We start from the raw sequence: 12,923 nt of genomic DNA, 5'->3' as shown, positions 1-12,923 counted from the left end.
TTTCAAACTTCAGTCGTGCTCTGACGTGGCTGGGTTTAATCTGTGGAGAGAAAACACCTCCCCTATTGCCCCTTCAGAGCTCCTCCGTTAATGCTTTTTATACAAATTCTGTTTCCAGGGCTGAAAAGCTTACTTTATTCTGCGCTGCTTACTACGATGGCAAAAAATAAAATAAAATAAAAAGCAAACCTTTTCCGCCGAGAACTGGCCGGAGCTGCGGCGGGTGCCGTTTCAGACACAGCGGCGCCCAAGCCCGTGTCCCGGCGCGGCAGCGGGCAGCGGGCGGGGTCAGTTTGCGGGCACAGCCCACCAGGCCCGGAGCTGCCGGTTCGCCGCCGTTTCTGTCTGGGGGCGGTCGGTGCCCGCCCGTTCCCGCAGGCGCCGGGCCCGGGGCTCGCTCCGCGCTGAGGGCGCGGCCCCGCCCGCCGTCCCAGGGTGCTGCGCGGGGCGCGCACGCGCGGCGGGCCGGCATGGCGGCGGCGGCGGCGGCGGCCTTGCTGTGCCGGGCCGCGGGGCTGGCGCCGGGGCCGCTCACGGCGGCGGGCGGGCGGCGCCTCCTGCGCTGCGGGGCGGCGGCGGCGCTGCGGGACCGGGGCGCGGGCACGCTCCTGGGCGGGGCCGGCGGCGCGGCGGAGCGGTGCCCGTCGCGGGGCATCAGCTCGGATCAGCGCCCGAAGCGGCCGCTCACCGCCTACCTCCGCTTCGTGATGGACAACCGGCCGGCCTTCAGGGACAAGAACCCAGGTAGGCGGTGCGAGGGGAGGCGGGCCCGCGGAGGGGCCGGGGCGAGGAGAGCCCTCGGTGAAACAGCCTGGGGAGCCATGGAGAGCCGGGATGCCCCGGCCCCAGCCCGCCTGTTCATCCGTGCCGCTCCCCTCGGGAATCCAGCATGGCCACGCTCGCCCCTGCACGTGCCTGCGCCGTCTCCCGCGCTCCGGAACAGTGAACGTGTGTGTGTGTGTGACTCCAGAAGGGCTGGGTGAAGTGTCTCACCTCGGTACCCATGTTAACAGTGATCTGTGATTCTCGATTTTTGGAGTCTTGTGTATTTGAAGTGCGGTTTTGCCGATACTACGAGCTGTTTGTTTTATTTTGGCGCTTAGTGATTGAGAAGTTGCAGGTACTAGATTACATCACTGTATGTGGGAGGAAAAAGTACGCGTATTTAGAGAAAAGTGGTTGTCTCTGAATGTCTGTGAATATGTTTGATTCACAGTCAAAAACTTCACTCACAGCTAGTGCAGTGACTCTTGCCAGAGAGCTGCAGAATAGAAAGGTCTGCTGGTTTTGAAATACTGTTGGAGGTTAAAATGTTTAAAGAACCATGGTCGTATTGGGCAAATCATGATGAGGAAGACTTAAGTAGGGAAAAAAACATTTGGCACCCTGTTTAGCTCACCAGTTCAAGAGTTCCACACTCTCATAGGTGAGTAACTGAATTGTCAGAGGATATTGTAGTTACATACTACACCAGTGTTTTCCATGTTTCCTAAATTTGAATAATCTGCAAATAAGCATACTGGATCTTACACACAAATTGAGAATTTGGGGTTGCCTTTTCCAAAAGAGGTAGTGGTCAAAAATAATCCAGTCATTTATTCTCTTTTATCAACGGTCAAAGCATCGCATTTTCAAAGGTTTTAAGGCTGGTCTACTTGCACTAAAACCTTCCAATTACCTTGTTTAAACAGAATTCTGAAAGTCAGGTCACTGAGAAGAGCTTGGTTATGCTTTTCCACCATCGAGGTGGCTGAGCTTTACATCTCGGGGGGAGAAGAAGCTCATCTGTTTTTTCTTTTATTGTGAAGTAGAGGGAGAGCTTGGAAAGGATTTTTCAAGGAAGGAAAACCTTATATCCTCTTTGCACCACACTTGGGTTTGTTTGGGGTTTGTTTGCTTGGGCCCTTTTTGTGGTTGGTTGGTTTTTAATTATTCTTTTCCCCTTGACAAATTCAAGTCTGGCTGGAGGCCTCATCGGGTCACCCTAGGGCAAGATCCAGAGGCAATGACAGTCAAAAACCAAAGTAAACTAAAGTCACTCATTTTGTTTGTTTGAAAAGGAAATTACTTTTTTTAACTTCATTTGAACAATATTGTAAGTCAAGGATAATAAAATCAAAGTATATGTCTTATATCAAGTGGATAAAGTCACATTATACTTGAATGAAGAATTCAGCAGACTCTTTTTGCTAAAAAACTTAGAACTGGAAATTTTACTTTTGGTTTTTTTCCCTGCTCCCCCCCTCCAAATTCAGACCTTCTTGCATTGTACAGAAAAGGATCCAGCTCAAAAGGCAAAAAATATGAAATTGTTGTGGAGTAACAATAGCTGCACTGAAATGGGTCTTCAGTTTCTAACTGCATGTTATAAACTGCAGGTGAGCAGTGACTCTTCCCCATCCCCCAAATATTGCAGTGCTCTTTAACTGCCACAGTGAGTTAGTTCTATGAAAGGAGAAAATGCATTGGTACAGGAAGGTGATAGCTGTGACAGCTTTCCTTGGGAGACACTGAAGAAGCTTACTGAAGACACAATGCTGACCTTTATTTCTGGCCTTTCTCATTTTAATGTACAGGAATGAGCAACCTGGAACTGATTAAAAAATTAGCAGGTGCGTGGAAGGAGTTACCAGCATCACAGAAGCAGGTACGGTTGTATCCTTTCCCTGAGTACTTTGAACTCGGTGGGGTTTTATTTAGTTTGGTGTCTTCTGTGGGTTTTTTATTGAGTCTGGTGGGTTTTGTTGGTTGGTTGGTTTGGTTTTAAAGGGCTTGAAAAAAGCATTTGTGTACAAAGGTTCAGACATCAAAACAGTTGGGAGAATTGGGAGCTTTGAATAGCTCAGGGGAAGTGTGGTGGGGTGACCCTGGCTGGATGCCAGGTGCCCACCAAAGCCGCTCTCAGCTGCTCTCCTCAGCTGGGCAGGGCAGAGAAAACACAGCAAAACGTTTGTGGGTTGGAGTAAAGCAGGGAGAGGCCCCTCACCAGTGACTGTCAGGGCGGAACAGACTCCACCTGGGGAAATCAGTTTGTTACCAGTCAAATCAGAGGAGGATAATGAGAAATAAAAACTCATATCCCAAGACACCTTTCCCCCTTCTCTCCCTCTTCCCAGGCTCAGCATCACTCCCAATTTCTCTGCTTCCTCCTGGGAGCAGTGCAGGAGCACAGGGAATGGGGGCTGAGGTCAGTCCATCATGTGCTGGACTGTTGGACCGACCTCAGCTGCTCCTCCCTGTTCAGTGGGAGAACTTGGGGTCCCTCCCCCAGGGGACAATGCCCCATGAACTGCTCACAATGTGAGTCTTTCCACGGGCTGCAGTTCTTCGGGAACAGGCTGAAGCAATTAGAGGCACTTAGGAACTAAATTTTGGGTTCTAAAGGAAATATCTTTGTTCACTAGAATTGAGGTGCTCTCACGTCCCTTCTGGGCTTCTCACTCTTGTGTACCCTTCCCTTCATGTCTCTGAAATGTAGAACAGGGAATGAAACATGAAAATCTGATGTTTTGGTGTAAGTTTTTCAGTCTGTAATTTGTCTGCTTATAGGTTAGAAGTGTTAGCTTGTCTAACGGTGTCAAGCACTTCTGACTGAAAGCATCTTGCTTAAGTTTAAGGCTGCTGGTGGTTTGTATTGCAGGTTTATGAGGAAGCAAAAAAGACAGACTGGAAAAGATACGGAGAGCAGATGGCTGCTTATAAAGCCCAACTGACTCCAGCCCAGGCTACAGCTTTGAAAGAGGAAAGGAGAAAACTACTGGCAAGGAGAAGATCAATGAGGGCAAAACGAGTAAGTATTTTGAGGTTCAGGTTTCTTTTCTCTCAAGGAACCTGCAGTCAGTTTGTCTAGTACACAGAGTTGAAGCATGTTTTAGAAACACAAAAGCAACTCAGAATAGAAGAAAATACACAACAAACACAACCCCCCCAAAACGCCACGGACTAAAACAATTACTGGTGTTAGCAGCTATTTCAGTGGCTTTCCCATGCTTGAAGAGCACAGAATTAGCATGGATCTTAGTGCTTAGAGGTAGCTTCTCTATGCTTTTTTCCTCCCAATTTCTAGAGCTACCAGAGACAGGATAGGCACTGAAAGGCATTTGGAGCAGCAGCACTTTCTTTGGATGGGAAGACATCCAGAAATGGCTTTTCACAAAGACCTTGTACTGTTGCCTCATTAGGCCCTACAAGGTAGCAGCTGTTCAAAGTAGCCTTTTTTCCTTCCTTTTATGGCCTCTGCCACTGTGTAGCTGCTGCTGTGACATCTCTGTGTGTCCTTTACTACCCTATTCATAAGGACCATCTTCCCTCTTCCTTTTGGGCTGGTTTATGTATAAATCCGCAGAGACAGAGCCATCTGTCAATAACAGTACAATATTATGGGTTGTCTGGAAAAATCAAAGGGGTTCCCTATTGATTATTTATTTCTGAGAATTAAACTGTGACGTTGCCCTAATCAGCAAAAGCAAAACAAAATTGGTTTCCAAGACCCCTACTTGGAGTTTTTAATCCTAATGATTGTGGTGATCCTTTTGAGAGTATGGCACCACAAGGAATTCAGTTGTCATATCTAATACCTAAGCAGATGTTAGTTTACAGCACCTGGGTTCCAGTGGGAATGTCAGGACTGGAGAAACTCAAGTTAGCTTTTTGTAGTTTAATAATAGTCTTGAAAAGCGTAAGAGCATTTTGACATACAGTCCAGTTTCTACAATAAAACACCAAAGAAAGAATTTGTGCTTGATTTTTGCATAAAATACAAAGAGAAATGCCGAGTTTAGTTTTGGAGCAAATGCATGCTTGGTAGATGGAATAACCCCTCTTGTTGTTTTTAAAGGAATTGAGTCTGCTTGGAAAACCTAAAAGAGCTCGTACCGGCTTTAACATTTTCCTGTCAGAAAATTATCAAGAAAGTGAGGGAATTTCACCTGTGGTAAGCCAGGAAAGATTCTTTTTCTAAAATATATCCATTGTATTCAGAAAAAATCTAGTTTAGATTCTGTCATTTTCAAAGATACTGGTCAGTAGTTCACTATCTGGATGCTGAATTGCTTAGGTTGTTTTTTTTAAGCTGTGGCAATACTGCTAGCATGGCCTGCATAAAGTGCTATGTGGCTATACAGACTTAAAACATTTCTGCTAGTTTTTGCACTTCAGTGTTGGAGACTTCATCTGTTCCTTTTGTAAGGAGAGAATTATTCTTCTCTTTGTTTTGATGTAGAAATCCAGTTGTTCAAAGAGTTGTGGTGGTGTGCTCCTGTTTGGCAGCAGCAGTTTATTGTACCTCCTAGAGTTCAGTTGGTGTTATGGAAATACAGGAATTCCTCAGCAAACTCACAGGTTCTGCACTAAAGTGTGCTTTGGGGTGATGTAAGTTACACTGGTGGATTTTAACTTGAAGTGCTGGAGCCCCGCCCTGTGTCCTCATGTGTTCCTTACCCTACACATTTAGTGGGTATGGTTTGCTCCTCAGTTTTCCATGTACAAGGCAGGTTTCTCCAGTCAGCTGAAATGTGGCTCAGATGACGATGCCCAGAAGCTTGTTTTAAACTATACAGTTTATTATTTACTTACACTAAAAGGGTAAATAAGGAGAAGCAAGCTTTTGTGACTTTGTGCTTTTTGGCATTGGTTTATGTTTGACCTTCAGTCATGCAATATTCTTCTGTACCCCTCTGAAGTCAGTCTGCTCCTAAAATAACTCGCTTATTGCATGTTCTGTATCCCCTAGGCAAAGATGAAGAAACTATTTGATGCGTGGCAAAAACTGTCTCCTTCCCAAAAGCAGGTATGTCAGAGGATTTGGATGAGGCTCTGATCTGAGCAGAATTAAAAACTTGAGTCAGAATTGATAATGTTCATACAAAAATCGTGAACTCAGTTGCTCAAAATATAATACTGAGGCAAATACTCCAAGATCTTTATGAATCTTTAAAAAGATTGTCATAACCTTTATTCCAGTAGTGACCATTTAATTCATAGTGTTGTTAAAATGTGAGTCAGGGGCATAGGATGGAAGATTGACGTGCCTTAAAGTGGATGCTGAGCAACATCTAGAGAAGAAGGTGGAATAATATGCAACAATTTGATTTTTTTTCCAACAATCCATAATATCTTTAAACACCAGCATAAGAATTCGCTGCTCATGGAAAGACTTCTTACAAGGGAAAGTAACAGAAATCAACAAGTGATGTGCACAGGGTAATTTATTAACTTTGGTTGTCTGGGGGATAATTTTCTGCCAGCTTTCTCACTGTATTGAACTATGAACCTGTAGATGAGCAAATCAGAAGTGGAGGCTTGCTGTACAGGAATCTAAATTAAACCTTGACATTTTCAGGTATTCTGTGCCCTACTGTCCTTCCTCCTGAATGCCCTTCTTCTTCCTGATGGTTTTTAATGTGTACTTAGGACACACCTTAGGTTCATGGTCTTACTGTAGAAAAATAATTTGAAAAAATTCTACAGCAATGTCTATTCCTGTGCCTCACGTAATCCAGCTGTCTCCAACTAGTGCTCAATTAGAAAAGCCTTAACTGTTAGTAGCAGTACTGAATAAATTTCCTCTTTGGGAATGGCCAGCTGCTGACGTAACTGCAGTTCAGTGCTAAAGCTTTGTATTTTTCTGCAAGTTTGATTTTTTTTTATTTCCAATTAGCTGGGGGCAAAAGCAAATGCCTGGGCTGTTCACTGCACAGGTGGTGTTCTAAGTCGCCTTTGTGTACTGGCAGTTTGCCAGAAAACGTCCCTTCTGTAACTTCTTGCTGCCTTGTTTTCTTTCAGCCATACATGCAGCTTGCTCAAGATGATAAGGTTCGGTATGAGAACGAAATGAAATCATGGGAAGCAAAAATGATTAAACTGGGCCGTGAAGACCTGGTGCGTTCCACCAAGCAAAGCCTAAAAAAGAAACCTGCTGAAACTGCCCAGAAAGCTGGAACAGCCAAAGATTCCTCAGGTGGAAAGAAGGCAAAATTAAAAAAATCTGAAGAGTAAAAAAATCCCCTTTGGTTGTCCTATTTCTATCCTGCTGTGTTAATGCTGCAATCAGCATTAGCACTGAAATTTGGAAAGCCCAGGAAGGGCCCTTTGGAATGGTGATCAGGTAAGAGAGGAGTTACTGTCTCTCAGAACTGACTGAAATAATCACTGCAGGTATAGCCTGAACTGTAGAACAGTAGTCCTAGTAATCAAGCTGTGAATAGATACCCACTGACATCAGCAGAGCTCTCCAGTAATGGTATATAATATCCAGCTTTTATAACCTATTTTCTAATTAAAAAATAAAAAAGATTCTTTCTTAAATGAAAGGAAGAATATTCTGCAACATTACCATCCAAATTATGTAAATAAGAGCTGAAATCTGAGTTAACATTGCTGTGTTTTATTCCCTCCATGTTATTTGCTAGTGAGATGTTCTCCATTTCAACAACAGGCACAAGAAATGTAAAATGCTAGATTTTATGCATCTGTCTTTTTGTACCTGTTCATCTGTGTATGCCACTTCTATTGCATTTAAACACCATGTGAGTTTTGTATGAACATACCTTAATTGGACTGTGATTTTGTGGGTTTTTTGGATACATACAAACATTTTTGTCTTGCTGTTGGCACAGTAGGGATGACCTAGAAGGAAAAGAAAAAATGTGTACGGTTTGGACTTTGAGTTTCGGTGTAATAAATACACGTATTTTGAAGAAGTGGTTGGTTTCTTTCCTGGGGTCTCTCAGTCTTAGTTAAATTCTCATAGGTATTTTGAGGAATAGTTTTAGAAGGCAGGCAGGCCAACTTTTTCAGTATTTGGTGGATCTCATCTGTTCTGAGTGGTCCACAAAATAATCCTGGAATTCTAGAAAGGCTTGGGTTCAAGGGTGCTTCAAGATCACGTGGTGCCCACAGCCCTCCCGTAGGAAGGGATGCCACTCACTAAATCCTGAGGTTGCTCAGGGCTCCATCCAGCCTGGCCTTGGACACTCACCTAAAAAATGGGGTTTCCTCAAACCCTTTGTGTTTGATCAGTCTGTCAATGCCCTGGGGTTGACTGCAGAAATAAACTGGAAGCAGTTATAGACAAGCTCTGATTGCCAGTGCAAACCAGCCCCATCAGGAGGATGAAGTCCAACTCCTGGCCCTTTACAGGACACCCCAGGAATCCCCCCTGTGCCTGGGAGTGTTGTCCAAACACTTCTGGAATACTGACAGCCTTGGTGCTGTGAGCACTGCCCTGGGGAGCCTGTTCAGTGCCTGAGCACCCTTAGGGGTTAGAACCTTTTCCTGACACCTAACCTCATCCTCCCTGACACAGCTACAGCCTGACAACAGAAACTGAATCACTGCAAGGTCCTTTGTCTTAAATCTGGATGGATTTTCATAACGCTTAAACAATTTATTGTTGCTGTCTTTTAAAACTTTCCCCTCAATGAACCTTATCAAGACATTCTTTTATTTGAGGCAGTAAACCAGGAAGCCTTGCAAACGGGGCCCAGAAAATGTGGTTACTCAGTTTCTGCTTGTGTTTTGGTAGGGGTGTTAACGGATGATTCCAAGGGAGGTTTGAAAAAGGAAAGGGCCAAACTCACCTATGCATCTCCTCTGGACTACCAGAAGAACCCTGACTTAGGGAATACAAAACCAAATCAGTTTGATGTCCAACAGTTCCACAGGAAGTTACACTCTTTTGGGACACTCAAACATCTCAATTTTAATTTACTCTGAACCAAACACCTAATCAAACAAGCTGACACTACTGTGGCATGTTCAAGTTGCCTTTGGCAAGGGTACATTTCATTTCAGCCTAAATCCGCTTCAGACTTCAAGGCAGAACCTCAAGGGCAGTTTAGTCATACTTCAAAGAGTTTTAAAAGTCTCTCCAAAGTTCAGATAGGTTGTTTTTGTGCTTGAACCATTATAAAAAATAACAACACAGATTACATAGTGATTAGTTCGTTAAGAGTAAGTCAGGTAATAAAATATCCACTGCATCTTGCTCAAAGCAGCATTTATTAAAGATAGCATCAAGATAAGTCAATGCATAATGAAGTTTCCATCCTACAAATATGTAAACAAGTTGACAGCAAGTTATTATTACAATATAAAAAATTAAAGCTTACATTGCATTTTTTAAAGCTACTATCTTCAGTCCAAATGTATACTTCTCTGGTTTGTAGCATTTAAAAATACAAGTTCTTGAAAAATGTTGAAGTATTGCCTTTGCACATACATTTTTGTAGAAAAAATACTTAAAAATACCAACTTCCCATTAATAAAAGCAACACCAAAAATAAAACACGTTTTTGTCATGAACAGCACGTTGAATGTGTCCAGCATTTTCTCCACCATTCTCTTTTACCAAGTTATTTTCTATTTTAAAATTCATTATGGTTTGCAAAATGTATAGTGGATATTATTAAGTTACTCTCACATACCAAAGGAATTAGCAATATTGGCAATTCCATTGTAATCAAAGTCCAGCCTAAGATTATTTGCAGCTGAGGCCACCGATTTAATCCTGATCTCACACTGGGTATTTAAAGATGTCCACTAGGCTCTTGCTAAAAGAGCTGAGTCAGTTCAGATATATTTTGGAAAGGTTTAGATACCTTGATATGATTTAAATGGAAATACATACTCTCTTTTAATGACTTTTAAACCCCAAGTCTTTGTTTAACTGCATTAGCAGTCCTGTTGGTGGCAGTCAGTCAGTTCTCAGGAAACACTGTTCAGAAGATTTGATAATTTGACATGAACTACATTTTACATTCCAAATCCAAAAAGAATGTTAAACATATTTAACTTTTTTTCCCAAGAAGTTTCCTGGCAAGAGCTAGACAGATGAGTTCTGCAGTTGCTAAGGCAAGAAAAATTTGAAAATTCCCTGTAACCAAAGTTAAAAGATTCGGTGTTTCAAAACCAAACTAAACTGAACTCCACAAGGAGAGAGAACGACAGATCACTGGGATGAAAGCCAATCGTGCCATTGTGCCCTGACAAGAATCAGCTAACAATGAACAGTAAGAAGAAAAAAAAATGAAGATAATCCAGTGAACCAGTTTGAGGATGAATTCAAGGATCAGAATCAGGCTGGCAAGAAAATATTTTTGTAGTTGGCTATTAGGCTGAAGACAACAGCTAGGAAAACATTGAAGTTTGATCTTGTGTAAGAGTTATCTGAAAGAACAGAAGTACATTTATATGCAAACAGTAATGAATATGAGTAACATTGCCAGTTTTTCTAATTCCATGCAAGTTCCAGAAAGAGGAGGATTTATTTAGCCTTTATCACTACTGAGTTAGCAAGTTAAGTCTGCCAGAAGTTACAGCCTCAGGTACTCAGAGACACACAGAGCAACTTCCTGACAGGAGTGTGGTAGAGCCTAAAATACTTCAATGATCTCTAGCCCTAAAAATGTGTTAAAAACACAACCCCCAGAACAGGATCTACATGAACCTGTAACAGGGACTGTAATTCTAAAAAAATAGCTTACCCTACTCCTTCATGCAGGATTATGATTTATAGAAAGATAATTATTTTTTTGCCATGCTTGCTGGTAAAACAAGCATGGTTATTTACAGCAAAATTTGTCAGCAAGTGCTCAACTGTACAGTAAGGGTTAGAGATTCCAGCCCAGGTTAGTCTACTATTCAGAGAGGGGTGAGATGCAAATACAAAAGCTTTGGGTTCTTTAGTGTCTTGTATACCTTAACACGCAGACAAGCCTCAGGGAAACAGCGGAGAAGCACAAACATTCCTGGGGCAGAAGTCCCACATTCCCAGGGAGGTTGCTTTTGTGATGACTCCTTGCCCACAGCTCCTTAGAAAAGCTGGATAACAAGGTACAGTTTTGGTTAGGGGATGGGATTTTTGCACTGTACTCATTTGGGAGAGAGCAGCCCTCCTGCCTTCTGCTATCGAACTGTGTTTCTGAGTTAAGTGTTACAAGCTCTAGCCTTTTAATCACACATGGCCTGCTGGGACTTCTCACCAAAGCACGGAGGTTCCTCAGAGAGGCTGAAAGCGCTGTTGCATTTGCAGACACTTCCCACAGCCAGGGAGGAACACCACCAACACAGACCAGCTGCATTCATACCCAGGGAATTCAAACCCCGGCCTAAGTGTGCAGAAGACTACTTTGAATGCCAGTCTATGCTGCAGACCATCAAGTGCCTACCAGCAGTGAATTGCTAAGGCTGTAATAGGAAAAGAACTGCAGCAGGTCCAAGCCTCAGGAATGTATTTAAAATCTCTGCAGCAGACTTGCAGATGACTGTCAATACCTGGGGGAAGGTCTAAGGATTCAAGTCACAGATCCAAGGATAAGAGGAATCCATGCCATTTTCTCTCTGAGGGAAGTCACGAGGTCTGTCCCAAAGGTACATAATAAAATACTATCTGCAAAAAGTGAGTGGTTTCTCCCTGAATCCACAGTAGAAATATAGTCACAGAGAAAACTAAAATCAGCCTGATTCTCAAAACTGCAGAAAATAGTACCAAAGGTGACCTAAAAAAAGTAATTTTGACAAGTCACTGCGTTGAAAGACATTTCAAAATTAATCCCTGTGCAGATATGCCATGGGACTCTAGGTTATAAAACGACTAAATCAACTAGACTCTTAGAAGAAGCTATTTATATGCAAATACTTTAGTAATAACTTTAGCAATAAAAAAGTACTACACAGACCATTTTAGAATCCACAAGTGGTATGAAATATACACTCATACACATTCTAAAGTACATATATATATATATAAATATATTTGTTCTTAAAGCAAGGTAGAGCAAAACTAAACCAGGGCCTGACTAAACCTATCATACATGCCTTTATGGCAGCATGACTTTAACACTCAGCTCATGGGCTGATCAGATCCCTGAGGCGTATCACTGGAATTGCTACAAGTTTTACTTACCACCATTTTAACCAAAAAACTGACTTAAATCATGTTGCATCTCTTTAGATAGAGGAAGACACAAACAAAACAACCCCACACGCAAAAAAAAAACAACCCAAAAAAACCACACAGACAAAACCCACACACCCCTATAATACATAGAAAGGCACCTGATAACATCATTAGTAGCAAATATCTACAGCATCCTTAGTGTACTTAAGGAATAAAGGTAAGTTTAAAAAAGATCATGAAATACAAGAATTGCTGGCATTCAAAACATAACTCTAACCTATCTAGCAAGTCAGTAAAATGACATGTGCAGTCGTAAATCATTAAGAGTGTGCAAAACCATGCAGTTTTGCATAAAGTGCTGTATGTACCCCAGTTTGCTAAGCTTGGCAATATGATGCATGATGATTATGTTAAGGATGTATCCTACCTACCTCATCTTTCCTTTTTCTTTCCCACCATCATCCATTGTCCTTTAAACTGTACATTTAAAAATTAGACAAAGGCCTTTGCAGGAATTGTCGTTCAGGAAAATATTTCAAGTATCTCTATCTTTCAATGTAAACTTGGGGACACTATGGGTCAGTTTTCACAAGCTCTAGATACTTACAGCTTCTGCTAATTCAATTGGAGTTGTAATTATTTCAATCTGTTCAATACCTCTGGCAAAAAAGTATTTTCTACTACTCATTTAACTCCTATTTAAGGAGTGCTGAAATTCATGCTGTAACTTGTCCAGATTGAAATCTAAACAGTAAGTAATTATAGAAAAATAGAATAATACGTTATCTGATCACTTGGGCTCACAAAACCAAGTCCTACCGTATCTGATCATACAGACTCATTCTGGGAATTGTACACAGATCTTTAACACTTGAATTCAAGTTATAATAGTACAGCAGTTTCTCTTGCAGGCATTGGGTGGTACACTTAAAAGTATACAACTGGTCTCTTCTTTACTCTGTATTTCAGTGATCCGTATCGTATCTGAGGGGAAAAATAAAATTATAACAAGGAGTTGAGTCAC

The 12,923-nt window shown here is 42.2% G+C and overlaps 2 protein-coding genes across 4 annotated transcripts in view; one reads left to right on the top strand and one right to left on the bottom strand.

Moving 5' to 3' along the window:
• Positions 1–470: 470 nt before the first annotated feature.
• On the top strand, positions 471–7,700 carry TFAM (transcription factor A, mitochondrial). The gene is made up of 6 exons (XM_066191692.1): positions 471–744; positions 2,577–2,647; positions 3,641–3,790; positions 4,838–4,933; positions 5,732–5,788; positions 6,784–7,700. The coding sequence occupies exons 1-6, from the start codon at positions 471–473 to the stop codon at positions 6,994–6,996; spliced, it is 861 nt and encodes a 286-aa protein (XP_066047789.1). The 3' UTR covers positions 6,997–7,700.
• A 1,281-nt stretch (positions 7,701–8,981) lies between these two features.
• The window catches only part of REEP3 (receptor accessory protein 3), a 52,416-nt gene continuing 48,474 nt past the window's right edge, over positions 8,982–12,923 (bottom strand). For 2 of the 3 annotated variants that reach the window (XM_066191694.1, XM_066191693.1), the window contains exon 8: positions 8,982–12,883. In XM_066191694.1, the coding sequence (XP_066047791.1) occupies positions 12,827–12,883 (57 nt within the window). In that variant the 3' untranslated portion in view covers positions 8,982–12,826. The remainder of the gene's footprint in view (positions 12,884–12,923) is intronic. The other variant, XR_010722329.1, reaches the window with a different exon arrangement.

The sequence above is a fragment of the Chamaea fasciata genome, unplaced genomic scaffold (assembly GCF_029207755.1).
Source record: "Chamaea fasciata isolate MVZ Bird 193981 ecotype frontalis unplaced genomic scaffold, bChaFas1.0.hap1 SCAF_9, whole genome shotgun sequence".
In the NCBI taxonomy this organism is placed as follows: Eukaryota; Metazoa; Chordata; class Aves; order Passeriformes; family Sylviidae; genus Chamaea; species Chamaea fasciata.
The sequence above is the reverse complement of the archived record's forward strand: the minus strand, read 5'-3'. Positions and strand labels throughout refer to the sequence as shown.

What these genes read in the sequence shown, in the direction of transcription:
- TFAM (XM_066191692.1), top strand. Translation starts at nt 471, where the DNA reads ATGGCGGCGGCGGCGGCGGCGGCCTTGCTGTGCCGGGCCGCGGGGCTG. An exon ending in TACCAGCATCACAGAAGCAG is followed by an intron (nt 2,648 to 3,640) that starts GTACGGTTGTAT and finishes TTTGTATTGCAG; the next exon opens with GTTTATGAGGAAGCAAAAAA. An exon ending in GATCAATGAGGGCAAAACGA is followed by an intron (nt 3,791 to 4,837) that starts GTAAGTATTTTG and finishes TTGTTTTTAAAG; the next exon opens with GAATTGAGTCTGCTTGGAAA.